The sequence below is a fragment of the Rhopalosiphum padi genome, chromosome 2, assembly GCF_020882245.1.
Source record: "Rhopalosiphum padi isolate XX-2018 chromosome 2, ASM2088224v1, whole genome shotgun sequence".
NCBI classification, from domain to species: Eukaryota; Metazoa; Arthropoda; class Insecta; order Hemiptera; family Aphididae; genus Rhopalosiphum; species Rhopalosiphum padi.
This window is the reverse complement of record NC_083598.1, coordinates 75,481,367-75,507,089: the sequence shown is the minus strand read 5'-3', so window position 1 is coordinate 75,507,089 and position 25,723 is coordinate 75,481,367. Positions and strand designations below refer to the sequence as shown.

Below are 25,723 nucleotides of genomic sequence, written 5' to 3'. Positions count from 1 at the left end.
GTTTTGTACACAGTTTGATATGTACCATGTCTGTTATTTAGTATGTGTTACTGTGCGAGTGTTGGCAGTCAAATAGATTTATATCTCAATTTGTGTGAGGTAAGTGCTACCAAATAATAGTTATATCTTAAACTTGAATAATTGTAATACATTCTTAATGATGTACCAATGATGAACAATAAAGTGTTTACAAACAGTATATAATATATTTTAGTATAATATTATATTATTATATATAGAAATTTATTAAATTTTAACTTTTAACTGTTTTGGGCTCAATTAATAATGGTGAAGATGATAGTTTTATTTGTACAAGAAATACAATGTATTTAAATATTATTAAGATAAAATAGAAATTTTTGATTTTGTAACTAGGTATTTCAATAGCAAGAATGAATGACATATTTTACAATTAAAGCCTAAGAAGTTAGTATATAAGAGAGAGAGAGATTAGTATTTTAACACAAATATTCTGTTATAGACTTTAAATAACTTTCATCTGGATTTACCGTTTACATTTACAGACCTATTAGTTTCAACAGAGTAGGTAGGTATGAATGTATGATAAAACAATAATGATACCTATCCATTTTTCTACTCAGTAACCAATTTTAGGAATTACCTTGTAAAAAAATTGTTTAACCTAGTTATTTTTCTAATTAACTTAATAACTTATGTAGTTATATATAATCAATTAGGATAACTTAAATTGTTCTAGTTAATATGGATATGAATATGTTAAATTTTAATCAGGTTTATACAATTTAATAATTTAGGTATCTTCTCCAACTGTATTCTGTAGTTAAACTAATAACATTTTTTTTTTCTGTTAAATACAAATAAACAAATAATTTTTAGGGAGTTGAGATGAATGTTTAATGAGATAACCTAACCTGTATCAAATCCAAATACAACTTGTGTTAAATAAGCAGGAACAATAAATGTTGGATTTTTTATGAAATATTTCGTTTAGGTATCGATTAAAAATGGAAGTTATACTAACAATATACCTATGCGTAACATAATATGCGTCATTAGTGAATAAAAAAAAAAAGTTATTGAGTACCTAGGTAATTTAATAATTAAATATTAACCTTATTTTCAACGTTAAACGTTGACTTGACTAATTCAAGATAGAGTACGGTTTTAGATTGTTTTTTTTTTTTTTTACTTATTAAAACAACCTATTTGGCTATATATTATATAGCCATATAGGCAATAACTGTTAACTCTCTACGACAATTTAAAATAGGTGTACATTAGGGGGTTGTCAATCTGCCGGATTTTACTTCTATAGGGTTAAAAAGCTGGTTGCCCGTATGAACCTTTCACTGGTTTATAAAAAGCTGGTATTTCCACCCGATCAAGAGTTTCGACGAAAGATCGTTATTAATATGGGTATTTTATAAATTTTATCAAATTGGTAATCGGTAATCTGTCAATAAATTATATGTGCTTAATGACTTGTATATTATATGTAGAAATATATATATATATATATATATATATATATTATATGATATTATGGGTGTTCTGTCTTGTGTAGGTACGTTGACCGTTATTTTTGACATAATTTATTATTGTTCGTAATACCTACCCATATAATATGATAGACAACGTGTAAAATTAGAATAGAAACATTTCTCAGATTCCACGATAGCTAACAAAGTCCACCTGGGTAGAACAACAAATTATTTATTGTACCTACCTACTATATTATACATTTATACCTATGGGTATCGTATCTTATGTCAACTAAATTTATATTTTATAAATTATCACTACCTACATATAGTCTACACGATAAATGTTGTCAATAATAAAATAGGTACCTACGTACTTTAGGTATTAGCCCCTATAGGTATAAGTAATAAAACATTTTATACATCACATTATCGGTGAAATCATAATACCTAACCTCGGCTATTATAATAATATTTAAACAACATTTTATAGTTATAGTTATTAATTATAATTTAAAATAATTACATAACTTACACCTTTTAATACAATTAAATACAATACTTTATAGTTTATTGCGTCAAACAAGTTTTTAAGTGTTCGATCAGACTTGGATTTTGACAGCGACCGTTAAAAATAAACACGGCTGTAGTTTGTAACACAATCTGCAAGACCATGCATTTATTTTTATTCATTTTGCTGCCGAAAATAGACTTGCTAAAATTTTTTAAATCTACGGGGAGGGGGCTAAAATCACTTTCACCTCTTGGATCCGCGCGTAAAATTATGTAAAAACGTTTAGTACGTTAGTGAGTACCTATTCTATGAGTCTAGAGTCTAATAATGGTAGGTACCTACTTTAGGAATGTTTTAAGTTTGTAAAACAATAAGACTTTCATAAAGTATGGTGACATATTCCTTTGAGATGGTTCAGTTTGTTTAATGCTGTAGAATGGTTCATTTAAAGAATAAGAAAATAAAGAATAAGAATTATTCATCATAAAAAAAATGTGATAAAATCATATGGAAATTTATCTATCAGAAATCTCTTGAACTTGAGTTTCTGAACAGTTAACTTTAATGTGAATATTACATTTGGTTTGCTCATCAATCATCATCATAACGTGTTGTCTATTTTTCAAAAATATATTTTAATATTAAAAAAGAAATGATTTTTTCCTAAATAGTCATGCGATGGAACTTCCCATGTCTTACATTATTCTTTGCCTGTGTATCCAAATACCTGTCGATTATATTAATAGGCAATAAAAATATGCAGAACCAAAGAATAATGTGGCCTGGTATAAATATGAAGAAAATCGATGTATTATTAAAGTGTACAATAGTATACATAGATAATTAGTAAGTGGATCACATAAAAAAACTACTACGAAACAGACCAACGAGGGCAATTAACCACCTCGAGGTTTGGAATGCAGCTCTTAACAGGACCATATGTTGACCACAACCAAACATTTTTGTTTTGATCAAAGAATTAAAAAAACAGCAGCAAAATTTTGAGCTTAATATTCTGTCCCTGTAAAAAGTACAAAACATTAGAAGACAGATTAAAAACTGCAAAAAAGCGGTAAATAATAATTAATTAACTAAACAATTATAATATTATATAATATGAATACCTAAAATGTGTGTTTAATTCAGATTTGGAAATGGACAAATATCAATCATGAAATATCTAGACGCGATTATCTACCACTTCCATCTTGAATAAAACTATAAAATGTTTGACAAATGTTTAGATATTTTTACTAAATATGTAATATGATTTATTAATTTTTTTACTAACATTATGTCTTATACATAGTTAAATGCTTAAATTATTTAATTTATTTTTTATGATTTCACGATTTTATTTGAATAAACAAATAAAATTAATATTTTAATATTTAACGAAACAAAATTCTATTTTATTATGCTTCGGCGTGATGGGATTCGGCGGAATGGGCCCAAATAATTCGAATAACAGATTATTTGATACATAATGATACATACTAATTGGTTAATCGATTGAAAAAATGCAACGCTGGGCGGGACATTTATGAAAAAGTTGATATGTCGGAAATATCATTTATACACCAAATCAGAAAACCAAAAATAGTTTTTATCCTCACGCTAAATGTTAGCAATCAAACTCATCAGGATGCATTTTGTACGGGCAACGAAGTGCACGGGAACAGTGAACTGCAATTTTACGTACGTCGTCGGTTCGTCAACTGCTGTATCTTCAATGCACGAAATCATTGTATTGCGATAATGTAATATCGATGTACGATTACCGATGATTTCATTAATAACAACAGTGAGTCGGTGTATTCGATTTCATCGATGTTGGTTGATTCGTAGACTGCAGCCATTTACTCTTGTGTGGTGTTTGAACTCTGAATTGCAAATGAACTTAATTCTGGTTTCGTCCGATGCCGTGTCTTTCAGACGACGAGTACAACGTTTTTTTTATTACTAGCCAGCTATAGTGTGATGTTCAATATTCTTAACGCCCTTAACGGCCAGTAGATATTATAGGAATTAACGTCTTTTTTATTTTCTATAGATGATTATTTTTATGTATAACACGTAGTACCTATACGGTAAATAGAATGTTATATTTTAATATCTTAACGAGGATTTGTATTATTTTGTACTCGTTTTATACTTTTAAGAGGGGTCATTTTTATTTTTAATTTTTCTTCTTTCAATTTAAGTCTACACTTCTACAGACATATTTTTCCAATGAAACTAGGTAATTTGAAAAAAAAATCAGTTTTCGATTCAATGACTAGAAATCGTCATCATTTACAATGAGTTAGATACATGTTATTACGTTAAAGTTAAAAATAGGATACAAAATTAAACTCCCGTCAATACATTTATATTTATTACTACCTATTCATATTTCAATATTAATATTTTAATATGAATCATTTATTTTTTATAAGTTCATGAAAGGAAATTAAAGAAGAAATTTTACGGTGAGTTACTTGTTATTATGTTACTATACAAAGTTAAATTGCCTACTAAATAATATTACCTATTATTAAAAATAATTTTGTCAATTAAAAGGAAAAAAAATTATCTTTAGATGTTTCAAGAAATTTGTAAGTAAATCCTTATTTTACGGTAATCGGTAAAAATATCCACGGACAAAATATCCAAATGTATCCATTTTCCGAAAATAAGTGCATTACACTTTATTTTCTAATAAGATATAATAGTATATTATATTGTAATACATAAATTACGTTAATAGTAATAATATCACAAATTCACAAAATATACTGCCCACACATTATTCAATAGTCAAATAATATTAAATAAAATGTAAAATAATTTATTTTTATATATACTATATACAGTACACAGTATACACACAATAAAATAAAAAATTAAATAATTTGCTAAAAATATAACTGTGCTATTAAAAATTTAGAAAATGTTTTTAAAAATAGAAAATTTTATCTTATTTCTAATAAAGTTAATCCGTTTTCCGAAAATAAGTGTACAACACTTTACTTTCTAATAAACAGAAACCGGATTAGTTCCTAGATCATTTTCTATATTTAATTTTTGTAATTTATGTATTATAATATAATATATCTATATTTTATTAGAAAGTTAAGTGTAATAATGTACTTATTTTCAGAAAAACGGATACATTTTGACATTTTGGTTTGGATATTTTGTCCGTGGATATTTTGTTCTAATTTTAAAACTATGGAATCACTCGAAGGTAAATTTAAAAACGTAAATAGTCATATTTTAATATTTAATATTCAAATTAGTTTCCGGATCAGAAATTGACGTACGTACTACGTGCATATAATTTTTTGGATAAATATGCGGCGATAAGGGTTCGAAGAGAAATATAATAAAAACAGTGACTACGTTAATATATGAAGCGACTAAAAACTTAAATTAAATTTTGAAGTGCGGATGAAATTTTTTCTCGGGACTATATTATGTAAAAGTACTTTTTTTTTTAAAGTTGACGGAATATGCATTTAAAATAACGGGTTTTCGAAGTCTTTCGTAGTGAATTATTAGATTATCGAAATTATTATTAAAAGTCGATGTTTCTTTATACATTATTTATAATTTAATGTCTATTAAATAGATTAATAACTATAAACAGCGAGAATTTATATTACATATTGCCTATGTTATATGATTTATGTTACTTCAAATCTTGATTTTATTATCATTATCTATACAATTCATATATTCCATTTTATCATCTTAATTTATTATGACTAATACCAGTTTACAATAAATTTTTTATTTATACAAATAAAGTAGTAAGCAATAAATTATAAAAAAAAAATGAATGTTAGCTGTAGCATGCAGTTTTTTGAAAATCAATAAATATATTTTTAAATTTGAAATCCTGATTATAATCTTACAACTGTCAAATAATGTCAAGTACAATGAAGATTAAAACAATATATAATTTATAAAATATTTTTAATAATAATTATTATAGTAACTATATATTTACAGTTTAGCTGTACCAGTACAACATAAATTGATGCTGCATTGACCATGGTCAATATGATGGCTCAGGAAAAAATTGGTCCACCAGAGTGTACCCTGCGATACCTCAAATGGTGCTCTTGGTCAAACTTTGTATGAAGTTACCAACAGGGGCGTATTAAGGGAGGGGTCCATGGATCCCCCCCATTCACTGTATTTTATATTTGTTTTTTATTATATAAGATATTTTACAACTCTACGCCCCATGTACGCAAATTTGAATTGTGATATTGAATTGAGTCTATGCTATTTTTATGTGTTTGAATTGAGTCCAGCTTATTATTATCTTAATATCTTTGAATTGAGTCCGTATAGATAAAATGTCATAACTACCTATACAGTAAAATTCTCTCAAAATTAAATGCTTTTTTTCATTCGAGACATCCAAATATTTTTATTCTTTTGGACACTCTTCTGGGAATACAGTCTGATACATATATAAAATTAAGAAACAAAGCCCATGTAAAGAAACATTAGAAAAAGAAAAAATTTACGGGAGCAGACAAACAAATACATAAATAAGCAAATTTGGAGATTTGACTTTTTAAAATCTGTATCATTTAAATTTTTACCAGCCACTATTTAATTATTAATATTATTATATTACACATAATTATTATTATTATTTTAAAAACATTATTATATCACACTTAGTTATTTTAAGTATTTTAAAAACAATGTAAGCAATCAATATATTAAAATCGTAACGCTGTTTTTAATTTTAAAAAAGTATTTGCGGGACTCAATTCAATGCCAGCCAATTTGAACTCTTCGTTTGTAAACCCCCCCCCCCCCTATAAGACATTTCTAAATACGCCCCTGTTTACCAATTATATGTACAGATATTATTTGAATTTTTCTGTGTATAGAGTTACCAATAAATTGTCGATAGATCGGACTATCAACGATTGTCTGTCATAAAACAATAAAATTATAATAATATGATAAGTTATAAAACGTGTAATTAATTATCGTATCTGTGTACTGTCCCTTTAACCGTTGTAATAAGTCTAAATTATTAGAGTGCAACTGATGATGCATTTAGTGTAATAGTGTAATATACGTTAACATATCACAGTTCATAGAATCATCCTAACGGGGAACGGCGACGGCAATAACGACTTATCTTAATGAGTCAGAGCTAAGTTAGGTTTATATTAATTTACATGCAATATCTATTTGGCGTATATGATAGCATAATAACGTAGTTAACGACTCAATTTTATAATTATTTATATGTATGATTATAAATATTATAATATAATATCATAGTATGGTATTATTATAGCATTTATTGCTATTGTGCGCTATGACTTAAAGTCTGTATATTATAATTATTATTATTATTACTATACAAATTTAAAATAGGTTTATTTGCTAATCAATCGCGAAATCAATATACCGTGATATTATACCGTACTTATTACTTATAAGGATTTTTTTGTAAATACATTTTATAGAATCTTTTTTAATTATTCTATTCTATTCTATTCTATTAGACAATCGAAGTGTTTATAAAAATACAACACAAGTGTCGGAACATTTGATGTGATACAATATTCGACGCTTCCAAGGAAAATAGGCATAAACGACATTTTGACCGAAAATGAGTTAATAGAATTTTGGCGTAAACGCCACAATTCTCTATCGATAGAGCCAATGATTGTATCGATACGATTTTTTTTACGAATAACTATCAATGTTTAAATATTTAGCGTAAACGCCATTCATTATCAGGTGTATAGTTATTTTCGGGCGTAAACGACTATTAAATATGTCGTTTACGCTTTTATTCCTTGTACCTGTCGATATAATGTTGTGAGATCGACTTGAGAAATAATGGGCGTAAGTCCCATATTATCGTTAATAAGCTAATTTTTACCGTAATTATCGGTAAATTTTATAGTTGTTATAGTGGAATACACTAGAAACATGATCAATTAATAGATTGATACACGAATTATACTTGTAAGTGATATTCCTCTCCTATAAAATTACGAAAATGTCGTTTACGCCCTTTTGCCTTGGAAGCGTCGAATTATATCGAATTTATAATCATAATCTGTAGCGTATGTATGTAAGTAACACATGTCGTTCATGATATTGATGGTTATATATACGTTATAAACTTTCATTATGGTGTTTTGACGGGTTTGTGTCTTACGTGTTTTATATAATATTTAAATTTAAACTGAAATTAAAAACATATTTATTTAGTTTGCATGTGATTAAACAATTTTTAGGCTTAAGTGTGTTTGTGTGTGATTTTAAGAAAAAAAGGTCATCATTACGCATAGAAAACCGAGAGATTAAGCAGTTGTGCTTTTACAGCTGTTGCTATATTAACATGCGACCATACCAGGAGCGTATGACAATATGACAAATATTAATTTCTTTCATGAAACTTTTACTTTAACTTATATGGATTAATAAATTAACTAATGAGGGCATTATATACTATACATCATGTGTAGATATACTTATTTATATATTATTTTCATTAACTTTCATCATACACGGTTATGAACTAATATTATAACTTTTAGGTAACGAGTCGTATAAGATCTTGAAAATTGTTATTTTAGTCTATTGTAGAGTGGCTTAATTAATAATATGGTATATGGTCATTTAATTAGTATTTATGATGGAATATTTTCTGTAATCATAGAAATTTATTTTCAGCTGTTTATACTGTTTGTCAAAAGAAATATTATTATTATAAATTGTATATTATATATAATGCATAAAGTTCTCCCAACTGTTGAACAGTACTTTCAATGCATATAAATAAGTTATCATATAATATTATATAAGCTTTAAACAGTTACGATCTAGTAGAATAATTCTGGCTGATCCGATCTGAGAATTTATTAACATAAATAATATTTAGAACTTATAATACCTTAATAACGTACAAACTAAATTATTATTCCATTACTAACAAGTATAATATAATTCTGAAATATATGAAATATTTAGGATTAATAGTAGTTAATTTAATAATAATTATTATTTAATAATTATAGGTTGAAGCGAAGAATTTATTTTTTTTTTTTACTTTCATAAAATTAAAATTAAAGATTTGTCTGTTTTTTTAACAATTAGTAAATGCATATGTTATTCCGAGTTGTAGTAACAGTGGATTCAATTATTCAAATGTATGTCCTATACATTTGAAATCTTACTATTTTATTATTAACACAAGAATATCCATCCATTGGAAGTATTCAATTTTTATTTCAAGTACCTACATTTTTTTTTTGAAAATTTTGATTATTTTTTAAAACTAATTCATCGATTTGAAAATTATTAATAAGTCAATGAATACAATTATGATATTTAAAAATGATTTAAAACGAAACAAATTACAAAGAAAGGTCGTAAGATCTATTATACCTATTGCTTATGCTATTAGTTGGCGATGCAATTATTAAAGTATTATTGTGAAAATTTCCTCGTTTATATGACATAGCATATTATGTTATATACTATAAATTATAATTATTTTTCAAAAAAAAATAATCATCACTTACTACTTAGGTAGGTAGGTAAGATTATTTTTAAAATAACTAAGTTTCAATAAGTTTTAATCCTATTATCTAAAGATAATTTGATTGCGTAGTATGACTGTGAGTCTGTGAATTATTTGATTTGTCTTACTCCGGTACAGACGATGCGAATCTATATATAAGGAATAAAGTGGGCGCTGGACAGTCATTGAGATTGGGACACTTTTGTCGTATATCTATTAACCTTAACGGTCTAGAGAAGTGTTTGTTCACCTCTCCAGTGAACTGTATACTGTAGTTGTTCTATTTTCGTGATGGTTATTTAATCCTCTGAGGGAGTATCAGCTACACCCTACGTCAAATAACGCATTTATCTATTGCTATTTGAACTATTTCAACTCCACTGATTTACAGTAATATTCATCACGTCTCAATGCACATTTCGCTTCCACTGCAGATGTATTTGTAATTATATATGTACGTCAAACGAAAAGTGTAAATTTAAATTACAAACTAATATTATTGTTTTGTTGTTATTTAATTTGTATAATTTAATAGGTAATGTCAAAGTTATAACGATTTAGCATTTCATATTATACGACGAATTAATTTAAATAGTGTTCATCCAGGAGAATGTTTTAAAAACCTTAAAACTAAGAAATTATTTACAACGTTATGTGTTAGGTATAATATGATTATATGAATTATTAATATTAAGTATTACACACAATACAACTAAGATACAACAATTTAAATACATTGTAAGTAGAAATGTAAGAACTAAAATAAAAGCGATAAAATAATAATATTGTATTATACTATTATTTATTTTTATACCTATAATGGTATAATAATAAACGTTATGATATAAATTATTATAAGAGTATACTTACAACAAAATAATCGAAATTAGTCACGAGACTTGTAACAATAACCGATATCGAATCGTAAGCCGTATAAATTCATATAGGTCAGAGGCGTTGCCAGGATTTTTTTTATGGGGGCGGTGGCTAAATATACTGATAACATATATTAGGTAACGTTGATTTGCCGTTAACGTATTTACTAATTTAAATAGTTAAAATTTGTAAGACAATTTCCATATTTAAATTTAAATATTTCAAAACAATATAAAAAATACGGCCAATGGCGGGAGGGGGGGTTATAACCCATTTAGCCCCCCTCCCTTGGCTACGCTACTGTTATTGCTACGAATTAACATTTTTCGTTTATATTAATCGTATTTATTTATCGTTATCCAGCGGAAATAATATCGAGATGATCGTCGACGGAAGTCCGAGCTTCGGAGAAGATTATAATAATATATTGCGAGCAAATCAATAGACTAACAGACGTCGTTGGTACATCATCTACTACACATGTGTGCCTATATCAGCGTTATAGCCGCAGGGAACGAGGGAACACGTTGAATAATAACGTCTGAGCGTCAATAGAAACGAAATTCGACTGAAATAATAATAAGAGCTCGCGAAAGTGCAGTCATCGCATAATTTATAATTTAAAATCATATCAAATTGTTGTGATCGTCGTCGGACGGATGTCTCTGTTCAAAGTCCGCGACTGTTGGTCGACCGTGTGTGGCCGGGGCGAGACTTTCGGGTGCGACGCACTGGCAGTGGACGACCTGTTCGGTGCCGGCGAAGACAGCATTATCCTGGGAAGTTTGGACGGCGTCCTCAGGGTGTACGGCGTGCACTCCGGCCCGCCGCCCGATTTTCGGTACTCGCCGTCCGACCTGTTGATCGAAGTGCAGATGGACAGTCCCGTGTTGCAGGTGTGCACTGGTAGATTAATCAGGTAAGCACTTACTTATAATACCTACACACAGTAATAATACGTTTGAACGTATACGAGTGCGCTTATATCGTAGTTTTATAAGAAATAAAATAGGATTGAGATTTTTACAGCGAATTTCAAGTGCACTGTCTGATATCGAGCGTAGGCTATGTATATATTGTTTTTAAATGTTTAAAACGTTGACAAAGTTCTATTAATTCTCATCACTTTGATAGATTGGACATTTTATCAAGATAATATATTATCGTTTATTATATAGAACCATTTATTGTCGTCCGGTTTCAATAAGTTTCCATGTTTTCCCGGAAAATGTAGAGTGTTATTTTTTTAACCTTTGTATCACGAAATAAAGTAATATATTGATGATATTATAAATATGAATTGGGTAAATTTAAGTAATAGATACTAAATATTGAAAATGAGTGGGTAATTGATTCCGCCATAGACCTGTTCAAATATAAACACTACTTTTTAATTATTTGATTTTAAAGGTTGTGCTTTAATAATTTTTACTATTTGCTCAATATAGTTCGATTTAATAAAATAACGTTGTATAAGACTTCTCAAAATTTATTAAAATATGTTGGACTGTGCATCGGGAAATTATTTATTTAGGAATAAGGATTTTCAGAATTGAATGGTCATGATAAAAACCTTAAACAAAGTGAACGAAAATGTGGTTGATATATTCAGAATCAGAGCCAAATTAATGATTAAGGTCGTGCTTGATGGTTGTATTATTGAATGTGACGAGATTGTATTATAGTTGAGTACCAAGTGTCAAGAACAGCTTATTTTAATTTTCAACATATTTAATACGATTTGATGATTTATTATTAGTTTTTAAACTTTTATAAGTGTAATTAAAATTGTTCTATGATAATTAATTATACTTAATTTGTAATGTAATAATTTTTTAATGCTATCGAAATTTGCGATTAAAAAAAAATTAATAATGATAAAAACATTATTAAATATAATCTATTGTGCGTAAAAATTATATTTTGAATGCAAGAGACAGAAATTAAAATAACCTATCAATACAATATATTGGCTCATATTTGTTACTGTTAATTCCCCCTTTTTTCGTTATTGGGTTAAGTATTATGGATGTATACTTTATTTTTAAAAGTAGTCTCTTCCCTTTTTACAATATATTGGGTAGGCACTAGGCGAAGAGAAATAATTTGATATATTTGCTTAATAATACACTATTATTAAACAAATAATAACTATAAATTTTATTACCTATATAATATAGTTATTATTATTAACTATAATATGTAATTATGCTATATTTTATTGCTAGCTATTCGCCCAACAAGAACATTGCAGTTCTTCATCCATTTTCAATAGTCGTGTATGGAGTGAATTGTATATCTGGATCTACAGATCACGGTAAGTACTCAGTCACTGTATGATAGTAGTACTTGTAAAATATATGATAATAAAAACTTAAACATAATATTCAAAGACTTAATAATTGAATTTCTCATAGGATGTAGGTATTTTTAATTTTTGTTGTTGAGTAACTAAATAATTAAAAATTTTCAATTACTACTGTAATATAAGATTTTTACTATATTGCTATTTATATTATATTTAAACTTTAAATGCATACATTAATGCATTTTTATATAAACATGCATATTTTGTATTTGCATCAGAAAATAAGATGGAACTTTAAGTGAAAATATTAATATTGTGTGATCATTTATGTTTCTTTTTTAATTTTCAATTTCATTTAAAAAAAGTATTTTACGTTTAACTTGTATGTCGTTTATGTCTTTTATTGAAAATAAACATTTTTTATGTTTTATAAATTGTGCTGTTTTATGTTGCGTAAAAGATAAATATTGCTTTTACCACGTAAATTATTGTGAAATTGAAAAGTCAATAAACTATAATTTTGAATTATAAAATACCTATATAGGTACAATTTACATAGTTAATTTCCTGTGTAGGTATTTAAAAAATTTTATATATAATATATAAATGTATAATTGCCTAGAATGTATTTTAATTTATATTATAAATCTAGAAACTAAAAATTTTATCTATACTTAAGAAGACTGTTAAGATAACGAATTACTTCCTTTTATAAAAACATTTTTTTAAATGCAATATTTTTGCTTTTATAAATATTAATTTTGTTATGCGTATCAAAATCTAAACAACTTGTAGTTTATGAAGTTGACTTATTTTAATTAAAATAAGTACATTCAGTTTTATATTAAAAGTTTATAAAATTATCCGTTAAATTGTAAGATTATTAGTTTATTAACAGATATATTTCTTGCGTTTGTTTATAATGTGTTTTTCTTAAATAATAGAATAAATATTATTTTCTTTAAAACATTAAAAAAAATATATATTTTTTAATTTATTTTAGAGCCTCGATAAAAAAAATGCACTTATTCATTTATTAATATGTCTTAATTTCTATCGTCTTTTAGGATACACGAGACTTTATTTTTATTTTTGACGTAAATAATAATATACATCACCCATAATGTTTTCTGCATCACTTTTTATCTCATTATCTTTTTATAGTTTAATGTAGAAATTGGATAAATCTTATTCAATATATTATATCATATCTGTTCAATTATTATATCATAGTTATTCTCCAAAAATAATTGTTTTATTATTTTATTTTAATGATGGTTATATAATCAAATCTAGGTTTGAGTAAAATGTTCTATTTTTAGAGTACCTTTACAATTAAAGTAGATACGTGGGGTTTTTTTTTTTAAACCAGTAAGGGAATTTAATCATAATATTTATCTTATTATTATTTTACCGTGTCAATTAACATACCTACACTATTGTAGCCAAGCTCGTGTTATTATTTTCCATTTTTATAAAATATAATATTGTGCTATTTATGTACACGATTTCTATTGACAGGCGATCAGTACGTACTGGAAATGATGTACGAACATAAATTCGACCGGAGCGCATATCAAATGGTCGTGGGCCCTTTCGGCGGCGGGTCGGGCAGCAGGGATTTTGCGTGCGTAATGTCTCTGGACGGCGTCGTCACGGTATACGAGCAACAGGCGTTCGGTTTTCGCACAGCGTTGCCCAATTACCTGCACCCGTTTCCCATCAAGTATGTCCGATCCGTAGACGCGTTTATCACGCTCAACGCCGATCTGTGTTTGGTCTGTTACAAGTGAGTACTTTTACGGCTTACATAACGAGAAAAATGCGCCCAGTCGTCGGACGTACGAAAATAATAACAACCATCGATCATTATTGACTTTCGTCGAACTTTTGCTTTCAGTGCACACAATATTATCGTATAGACTGTCTAGGTTCGGTACCTGACAATATCCATTGAATATAATAATATTTTATACCGTAGTACCATACGTTTTTGTTATTACTTATTGCGTTATTGTTTACTCTATTGAAAAGACTGCAATTTTATATTCCGAAAGGAGTAGTAAAAAAATATCGGTTTTTCGAATTTATTTTCCAAAAGTTTTCGAGACGTTGTCGAAAATTTACGTAGATGTGTGAGTAAACGGGGTCAGTAAGTTTGGTATTGATAAAACGCGTTAATCATTTATTTTCGGGGGTAGAAAACTGTGAAACTCTACTTCAAATTGTTTCACTCGAATGCAGTGATTTTTTTATTATTATTGATTTTAAATATAAGGGCCCTGACGACCTTGTTATACCCACCTAACTTTTGTAAATATTTTCACATTTTTTAAATTGTTTTAAAGATTTACAATTATTCTAATGGACTTTAAAGTAATCATTATGAAAGTTTTAAATTATTATTATAATTATTTATTAATATTCTATGTAAATAAATAATCGATTTAAAAGAGTATATCTTCAAACGAGGCAAATCATAAATAATAAATGCGAGTAATTGTTAGTGTTACTGTCAAGAATTTTTAGTCTTAAAAATATTTTTCTTAAGTGATTTTCCCATTATATTTGCATACTTTTGTTTTTTTTATACATATAGCTGATTTGAGTACCAGGTTCTACATACAACATTACAACTATATTGTATGGGTTTTATATGTTTAAACATATGGAACACATTAGACCAATTAGCTTTTAGTTTCGTAGATTATTTGCACAGTTAATTAAACAACCACAATGTACATTAATTTTTAGTTATTTGAATTATCTTACCTACAGTTAGTTATCAGGCAAAATGATAATGCTTTAAGATATATATATATACTTATAGTTTATTTATTAATAATAACAATATTAAATCAATTTTTTTTAATTAAACATATATATTATATTTTATTGAAAAATAATTATAGTAATAAATAATTGTGTAGACGCAGACATTCAGTCCTTTCGAGGAATATGTTAGGCTTGTTTGCTGTATTATAAATACAAAAGATATGCTATTGGATTTTCTGTTTTTTGTATTTATTTAGGAATGTAAATAATTATGAAACATAAACTACTCGTTCAAACTTTATGTATTTATGAAATTATTAGTATATTAGGTATATGTTTAATTAATAAGGGTATTATAGTAGCTTATCGCAGGATTTAAAACCCAATAAGAAAATATTATACTTATTATAAAATGTCAATTTTTGAATCCCACTGTTTTGTATAAAAACCAATAATGGTATCACATATTTTTTCAAATTCTGATTATAAAATTTCTAAACATAAATACGTTTATCTACATTTTTTTAGTTGTAATTTTATTTGAAAAAAATTGAAAATTGAATACAATTTTAGGCTAATTGTAAATGTTGTTATAAGAGATTATTCAATGAGTGATGACCAAACCAGTTCAAATACCTGAAAGCTAACAATCAATCGCTGTATTTCGTTTACATTTATTTATTTATATATTTTTTACTGTTATTATTATAAGACTTTTATAATATGATTTCTATATTTGTATTTATTTTAATTTTTAACATGCATAATGTATATATTTATATTATTCCCCACTTGTCCATGATATATTGCAATAATATCGACTTGTACATAACTCTTTGACGTTCTCTTTACTTTTATTACTCGATTTGTCTTCGGTACAACGTTATAATAATAGGTGAAGTATATTTAATATTATTATTGTATATGTGTTGATATGTTGAAATTAATAATATACACGAAACACAATGTTTGCGAATAATCAAAACTTTGTGTACAATTCGTAAAATATTAAAAAGGTCAAGCATAACGTTACGATGCAAATTCTTTAGGTACCAAGAACTAGCGGACCCGAGTCTGAAACAAAAGTGGCCTGTTTGGTCGTGCACCTTGGGCGAAACCGTATACGACATTCAGACTGTAGAAATTACACCATCTGCGACTACAATACACGTACTGGGCGAACGGAACTACTATTGTTTTCAAGGCAACGGCGTGCTGTGGTTTATGAAACGGCTTCAGTATACTCCTTGCTGTTTTCACCCTTATATTTTGGGTATACCTAAACATAAAGGCATACAGCTTTAACAGACTATAATCATATTAGTCGCGCATGTATAATATATTATAATATGCAATTCGTAGATTAAAATTATCTCTCCCGACATATTATTATCATCATCATCATCATCATCATCATTATTATTATTATTAATTAATTCCAAAACTTCCCAATTTTAGATCTATAGCTTTATTGATTTTCAAAAACTAAAGATTTATAAAACGTTCGATGGCATCAACTTAGTTTTATAATAATAAACAATATTGTTTTCAAATTACAATCATGCATTATGAATACGATTTTCGTATGACCTATTTCACTTTTACAACATTACCAGCTTTACTATAACAACTTTTTTCTGTTTTATTTATTTATTTTTCTCTATTTTTTTATTTCAGGCGAACACCCTGATACGAAGACCATGTGTATGATCGTATCCGATACCGACAGTGTCTTGGTGTACGATCAGACAAAACTTCGATGGTCGGCCAAGCTGTCCTTTCACCCGTGTATTATTGCAAGAGCTTCGTTTAAAGTATGGCTTGTTGCTCTATTCATACGCGATATTTTATCGGAAATGTATTGTTTTATTTACGAGTTTACGTGAATTATATTTATAACAGGCGTTACAAGGATGTTTGGTTCTATTGTCAGAAACCGGTGATTTGAGATTTTGTTACCTGGGCACCGAACCCATGATATTTATGGCTCCCGAAAGGCCGATTAAAGACTATAAAGATACCAAGAACCAACTAGTTCAGTTAAAAAAGGACCTTCAAAATATTTCTTTGCAAGATGGTATGATTATTTAATTGTGTTGCTTTGATGATTATTTTTTTCGGTTATAAAATGCCAATTTATTGTAATATTTGTAATCTATACTAATATGATAAAGCCGAAGAGTTAAATAATAAATAATAAATAAAGTAAGTAATAATAAATATGGTATATGAGTATGTTAGTTGAATGTTTGAAATCATATAAAAATGTATAAATAATATGACGCTTTGAACATATTTTAAGCTTTATTATTTATTATGTATTAACTTATTTGAAATATTATGTGGATGTATACATTTATTAATCACCTACTACTTTTACGAATTAAAACAATCAAGAATTTCAATTTTTAATTTATTAAATATTTAGTGTTTCTTCTCATTAATATCAGAAATATTATTATATAGACATCTAAATATCTAAATGTTTAATAATAAGTTTAAAATAAAAATAAAAAAAATATGTGCATACTTGAGAGATATTTTGTGTTCAAACTTTTAACTTTCAAAAAGTTTATTCACTAAAGTTAAAGTCAATGAAATTAGGACTGGGAAGTATATTATTTAAATACATTTTAATTCTATGCGTATATGTTTTGAAATTTTGATTAAATTATTAATTAAAACATGCATAGGAACGTATATATATTAATAAATTGTATACGTACACAGTACTTTATCATGATACATACAATAATAAAATATCATACTACACACTGTGCTCTGTATTTGACAGATTCTTTGGCTTTTATAAAATGTATAAAAATAATGTTATTTAATATACCTATATAAAAAGAAATAATGCACATTTGAGGGGCAAATATATATTATTTTCAATAATAGACTATAGTTATAAAAATATACATAAAAGTATCACTATTGACACTATTATGTATACACTACGTCGTGAAACAAATTATGTTAAAAATAAATTATTTTTTTATATTACTGGCTATAACGTTACAAGTTGTAAAATATGTTTTTGAGTTAATCATTATTGGACAATTTAGTTATAACAATGTATTGGTACATTTATTATTATTATCATCGTTTCATAACTGAAGTATTTAATTACTTTTTTCCTGAATAATACAATATTATAATTTATAATTAAGAATCTCATATGTACGAGAATATGTATTTTAGAAACATCGCGACTAGTGGCTACCTATCAATTAAAACATGCATAGGGCATATATAAATTAGCAGGTTTAAAATGTTTTCATCATATCATGTTTCTTGAAAACATCTCTTGAAAATGTTTATATTATATTATATTTAGTTTATTAAAATAAAAAAATCTATTATTTGTTAGGTATTTTTAATGACGATTTTGTTTTTTATTTCAAGAGACCGATACTCTACCACTATTGAAATTAAATACGCGTATTTTAAATTTGCGTTCAGAGGGATCAGGGAAACTATGCGACATTGAAATAGACGTGTCACCATCTCTGGCTACATCATCAGTGCAAATTACATTCCAAATGGTCGCACCACTTGTCATTTCACCCACAGTTGTACATTTAAAAGACTTGAGTATGTATACTATGTATTTTTTAAGAACCAAATAAATAATTCATACGATTTAATCGATAGTATAAATTAAAAACATTCACAAGATATTGTATAATATATTATGATATTATGTTATCAAGATAAAATAAAGCCCGACCTAACCCAATATTAAAGAACATTGTTTAATAATGCGTTTTTCTTTATTTATCAGAGTTGTCAGTTTAATTCGTTTTAAAATAACAATCAGATTAAATACGCGATTTATAACGACAACAATCTAGGCCGTTATTATTAACAAAACATTTTGTATTTGATAATAATCAATACGATTTTTTTTTTATTTTACAAAGCTTATAGTTGGTTAAACTTAATGACAAATATATTTTTTAAAGTCTTTATCGTAATGTCAACCTTTTTAGACCAGTCTCGACAAGTTAAGCCACATTAAACTTTCTTTAAGTCTCGTGGGGGTTAGCCATGTATCAACAGATGGTAAAAGAGTGGTAAAATGTTTAAAAGCGTAAAAAAAAATACTTACCTATCTATCTAATTCCAATGTATCTTATTCTTTATCGTTATTTTTGCTGAACGGCTTGATTTAAGCTTACTTAGTTTTTAGAAGTTTCAATAATCCTAGTTTTAAATGTGGGTATCCTTATTTGGTATTTCAAATATTAAAGTCGGTTGTCAGATAAAATTGCAGTACTCCGATATGTAATGAATAATATGTTGTATACGGTACATTGGCTTAATCTTAACCGTAACACGCTATTACATTATATGGTGTTATATTATACATTTTGATGTTGAGCGAATCGTAAAAATATGCTGCTGGTTTTGAATATTATTTTTTCAACCACACCAGGCACCAGCTATCTTATATTCAGTGTCGATGTGACGAGGATATATTATACGTAAAGTGCATACGTTGATTTTTTTCTAAGATAGACCACCGGTGGACGTGCGACCGAAACTATTAAAGCGGACACGGGACAACCTTTCATGTATACATATAAACTTTAGACAATATTATTATTTTTTTTTTTATGATTTAAAAATAGAAACATAATTTTTATTTGTATATATACAACTGTTACACACGTGTGTGTTTTAGACGAAAGTATAACGGTCAGAGTGATGGCGCATAGAGAAAATGACGACGCCGAGTCCGTAGTGTCGTCGACGGAATGCATCGTTTGTGCACACTATTCTAGGACATCGGACGTACCGGGTTCGGTGCAGCAGACTGTGCGGTTGCCGATGTCACTAGTTTACGATGTCCATTCTACATCACAGCACTTAGATTTTAGTTGGTCGGCAAAAATATCTGTTGACGAGAGTCCGGTAGCACTTAAAATACTATTTAAAGGTGAGGCGCGCGAGTGTTCGGTCTTAACGTGGTAATAGTAATAATAATAATAATAATTGCTGTTATTATATAAGGCGTTTTTGGTTATATACTTACTTGCGACATATAAATTAAACCGATTACACGTACCTATATGTTGTGACTTCTCATCATTGATATTATATTTCGATGTCACTATAAATTATACGCCCATTAAAACGATACCGCTCTCCGAATTTTTCATTTTATAGTTAAACTGTTTAAAATAATTTACTCACTTAGTCGTAAGTATAACCTGTCAAAAAATGATTTAACCTTGTATGAAACGTAAACTTTTTGAAATAATTAAATTGTCTAAGAAAATATTAATATTAATTTATTATCATGATTTAATTTTGGTAAAACTATTTAAAAATGTAAATATCGAGAAAAAACTACCTTAAGACGCATTATAGCTGATTAACACCTTTGAATTTATAATCTGTTCATAGGACGTTTTTATGTTGTAAGTTTTCTGAAACTTTGGATAACATTACATTATGTTTAATGAATGCGTTTATTAATCATTTTAACTTCAAAATTTCTCTCAGAATTAAGTCATAATTTCTTGGTATTCTAATTTATTATTGAACGCAATATTACGTATTACACATATTATAGTATGTTGATGTATTTTATATTTAACATTTTCGGAACACCAAATTAATATTGAAAATAAAAATGGAGTATTTTATTATCAAACCATATATTTTGTTCTTTCTTAAAGTAAAAAAAGAAAGCTTTATAACATTTATTTTTCTCCTAGAAAATAACGAACAGACGATATTTGGAAAATACCAAGTTCGGAAGCAGAGTATACAGAGTTATAACCTATTGTTAGCATTATTGTGTATTTGTGTACTTTTTTTCGTAACACTTAGAGACCGGGCTGAGTCATTCAATCGCTTTTTTACACTGAAAATTGGACTGTATATATATAAGTGTATATGAACCGTCAGTGTAATAATTAAAAAAAACTCACGCTGTAGGATATTTTTTATATCTACATAGAAATGTTATATTTTACATAATATAATTGGTACATTTCGTTGTAAATATACTATACATGTGTTCAAACAAAGCGGTTTGCAATGAATATAATCTTATGCTCATGTGTTATAAGTTTAATGCAAACCATAAAATATAATTTAATAATATTATAATTAATTGATGTAAAATGTTCCGACAGTAATGTTTATCAATATTATTGTTAATTATTTTTTAAAACATGTCTGTCACTAACAACAGGAAACATACGTTTTTATTTATAATCATTAAAATATAAATTACTTATGAGTCATGATAAATCTATTCATAAAATTATGTTTTTAATTTGTTAAAATTCTTAATGACGCTCGTTCTCAATATTTTCCCACGTAATATAATATTACAGGTATATTTTATTTTCATAGTATAATATTTATATATACATATATGAAAAAAAGTTGTCGTTTACAATTTTGTTGACCCAAAAAATAAATTTTCCTGTATCGGTATGCCATGTGGATATTCAAAGTTTTGAATTTTAATATAAAATAATTTTTTTTAAATAATAAATATGAATACAAATGACGAACGCGGATCATTTATTATCATCCACGTTTTTGTGTAATTTTACAAGGTGTATTGATTTATTAAATAAGTTAGTTAAAACTATTAATTATCCTACTTAATTCAAGGCCTTTCGTTATATGAAAAAGCGTCACACAATAATTAAATCTATTATATAAATTTACTATAATACAGAATAAACTATCGGAAATTATAGTAATGTTAAATTGTGCCTCACGTAGAGTTTGCCGATTCATCGTCATCTGCGGAATTCTGTTTCCAAACAATCACTGGTATCCCGAAGTATGTTTGTGTTACTGCATTACCCGCAAATCGTTCTTACGAAATACGATCATCGAGTCCTGAATACGCTAATGTAATTATCGAAGAGATTTTGTTCAGGTATGTAAAAGTTTACCATAGTAATTAGTAGTATTATCAATAGTTGATGTTTGATTTTAATAAAGATCATTAAGACTTTAAATAAAATTATTTTTATCAGGCATAGAGAATATTACAAAACTAAAAAATGCGTTGTGCGCTGTGATAAAAATGAAATGCCCGTTGCAGATTTTTATCGAACGATCGAGGAACATGTAGCGCTTAAAGGAAGACTAGAATTTGTACAGGTATTTTGGAAATAATATTAAAATTTAAAATATGAAATATAATCATAACGAGATTTTTTATGGTTATAATTTGTTTCATTTTATTTTGTGAAAATGTCTACAGCATCTACGGTTATTATTATTTTTTAATTACAGCAAAATATCAAAAACCATTTTAGGGGAAAGTTTTTTTATTGGTAAATCTGCAATGATGTAAAAATTTGAACTTAGACGCTCATTATAAATTCATTTGACTTTTTTTTAGAATTTTTTTATAGGTTGATCAATTTAAGAAGAATCTTGTATTCATTTTATAAATCTTAGATATAAAAAGAAATTTTTTATGAATTTGTTACTAAAAATTATTATTTTCAAAATTCTAAATTTAATCGCTTAAAAAAATAAATGTTGTGATTATGCATTTTCAATATTTCTTTACTAGAATAGGAATGAATATACCGAAATTAAAAAGAAAGATGAAAGTTGTAAGATTTAAAATTCTATGAATAACTCAAAAAGAGTCAAAATATTTTGAAAATCATTTTTTGCACCGATAGAAAATAACGTTAAAAATATTTTGTGAAAATTTCAAGGATCCATGAATATTCGTGTTTGAATTACGTCGAAAACTGAATTATTAAAACTAAATCAAATTCGCTTTCCAGAATTACCCTCAAAGATTAAAATTGAACCATATTTTCGAAAAAAAACGCACACTATTGAAACTTAATACATTCATTGCTTTGTCCAGAATCTAAAATATGATAATTTAAGAAACAATATATTATATCATATTGATTGTTCTTGAATAATAGAAGTCTGAAGTACTCAACAGTATTTTTCAGTGTTTTATTTCATTATTTTTACTTTACATATTATGCGTATATATGAGTACATAATAAATCAATATTAACCACAATCAATTTATATTTTTTTCCTTAGGAAGAAATTTCTTTATTATGTTCGCAGTATCGAATCATACAAAAGTGTTTGTTCAATAAACTCAAAGAAAATACAATACATTCTGTGTCCGGTTTGAACGTATTGATAGACAATACACACGAAACGTTAACGGAGAAAATGTCGGAAATTAAATTTATCAAACAGGTGCGTTGATAGATTGTTGTTGTGCTTTTGCTTTAAAACGCAATTTTTTTTTTTACTTTATTAGTTTCAGTTGTGTTTTTTCTAGGAATTAAAAATGAAATTTTCCCAGTTGATCTCTTTATCGAGGCTTTTAGTCACAATGCTTGGTCTGTGTTCTAAAAACGATAAAATGCTCGAAGAATTCAAAGAAACTGTCATTTATTTTACTGATAATCAGGTAACTTCATCAAAATATTTTTACTAAAATTATGCAGTAAAAAAATGAAGATATAGCATAATTATGTAGGTATTTAAATTTGTTCTTAGGAAATTACCCAAATTGTACTTAACATGTATAATCTTTCAATTAATACTATTCAGTCTATATATCGGTATTTTTTTTTTTTTATAATAGGATTTATTAATATTCCATAATATTATTTCTTCGAACTTAATTATTTCATTACGTTATATAGAAACTATAAGTTAATTACATACCTACTCACAATTAATTATTTTCATCAAAATAATTTTAATATTATTATTTTTCTGGTTTTTATATTATTGATTTGTCCATCGTTGAAGTTTCATGTTAAATTTACAGTTCATTTACTTGATTATTCACTTTTCATTAACTAAGTATTTTTGCGTATTGTGGAATAATAGAGTATTTATATATCTGATGATTTTTGGCTATTATCAAAATTAGAATAATATTACTAAATAAGTAATTGCAAGAGTGAATAAATCAATGATGTATTTGAAAACTATTCAGAGTAGAGCTATATAGGGAGACTATTTTGACTTTAATATATTTAATTTAATTTCTCCTACACTTCTCTATGGTTTTTAATTACTTATAGGATAAAATTAAAAAAGTATCTATTCTTAGTACCAACTAAACCGTTTTATTATCCAAATTATTTATAATAGGTGATACTTTAATATTTTCAACCATTTTTTAGTCCAAAATAACAATTGAAACACAATTGTACAATCAATATAATATTATATTTTCATCGCTTTTCCGAGAGTCTCAATTTTCTGGTTAAACGATTTTCCATTAAAATAACCATTATGAAACGACACTAATTCTTAATAACTTTTTGTGCTAATAGAACTGGGAAGACATTGTCTTACATTCGCTGAGCTATTTGGTCGGAAACAAAATCACGTTAAATGTTCAAAGCGACGATCCAGCCCAGGTTGTAATGAGCTTAAGGTCATTAATCGATTATGTTATAAAACATATAACATCTATCAAGGATGAATTACCAGTTAAATTGAAAAAAGAAAACACGAGAGGTACGTGATACATTATGTACAAGTATTGTTCCTTTTTGTGGTTTGAAAACATTTACAATAATAGCAAAATTAATTAGTTTAATTATTAATTTGTGCAAAAAATGTATCATAAGTACATTATTTTCACTCCATGGTTAATGTTTCAAACGACACGGGTAAAACTATCAAATAGAACAATATAAGTATTGTGTAATTATGTTATTATTACCTCTGCTGTTTTTCTATTTAAAGTCTTGTATTTTCTAGGTGTATCACCTATTCTAGAATCCGAAGAAGATTTTTACACCAGTTAGTCGGTTGAAAATTTCAAAATAGAAAACATACAAGGAGGATATTTTGTATTCAGATGTTATTTTAATATATATATATAACGTATATAAGCTCTTCTCGTATATAATTTGTGTTTCATTAGAAAAAAAAATGTGTGCAAATGTAATTTAAAATTTGAAGTGTTTTTTTTTTTATTTTGCGTACAAATATTATACTCCACGGTCGCTAATATTATATAAGTACATATCGGTACGTATATATTATTATAAATCATGTGGTGTAAACTGAATTTGTCGGGTGGTATTTAAACGAGATATTTCCGATAAAATAAATTGGACTGAAGTCTTTTCATTTACACTATTGAAAAAGGCCGACTGAAATTTTAATTCCGTACAACATGTAGGCTTACTATATCGCAACGTATTTTAATATAAAAGTGTAAA

The 25,723-nt window shown here is 26.9% G+C and overlaps 1 protein-coding gene across 2 annotated transcripts; it reads left to right on the top strand.

Moving 5' to 3' along the window:
* The first annotated feature begins 52 nt into the window (after window positions 1-52).
* On the top strand, window positions 53-25,453 carry LOC132919453 (protein PTHB1). Of its 2 annotated transcripts, none has more exons than XM_060981082.1 (15): window positions 53-99; window positions 10,778-11,333; window positions 12,643-12,731; window positions 14,244-14,511; window positions 16,547-16,770; window positions 17,175-17,311; window positions 17,400-17,574; window positions 18,906-19,094; window positions 20,188-20,442; window positions 22,254-22,413; window positions 22,514-22,640; window positions 23,589-23,726; window positions 23,812-23,943; window positions 24,824-25,010; window positions 25,257-25,453. In XM_060981082.1, the coding sequence occupies exons 2-15, from the start codon at window positions 11,074-11,076 to the stop codon at window positions 25,301-25,303; spliced, it is 2,388 nt and encodes a 795-aa protein (XP_060837065.1). In that variant the 5' UTR covers window positions 53-99; window positions 10,778-11,073; the 3' UTR covers window positions 25,304-25,453. The 2 variants fall into 2 exon arrangements, with proteins under 2 accessions (XP_060837065.1, XP_060837064.1); XM_060981081.1 differs by having other exon boundaries at window positions 23,562-23,726.
* The last annotated feature ends 270 nt before the right edge of the window (window positions 25,454-25,723 follow it).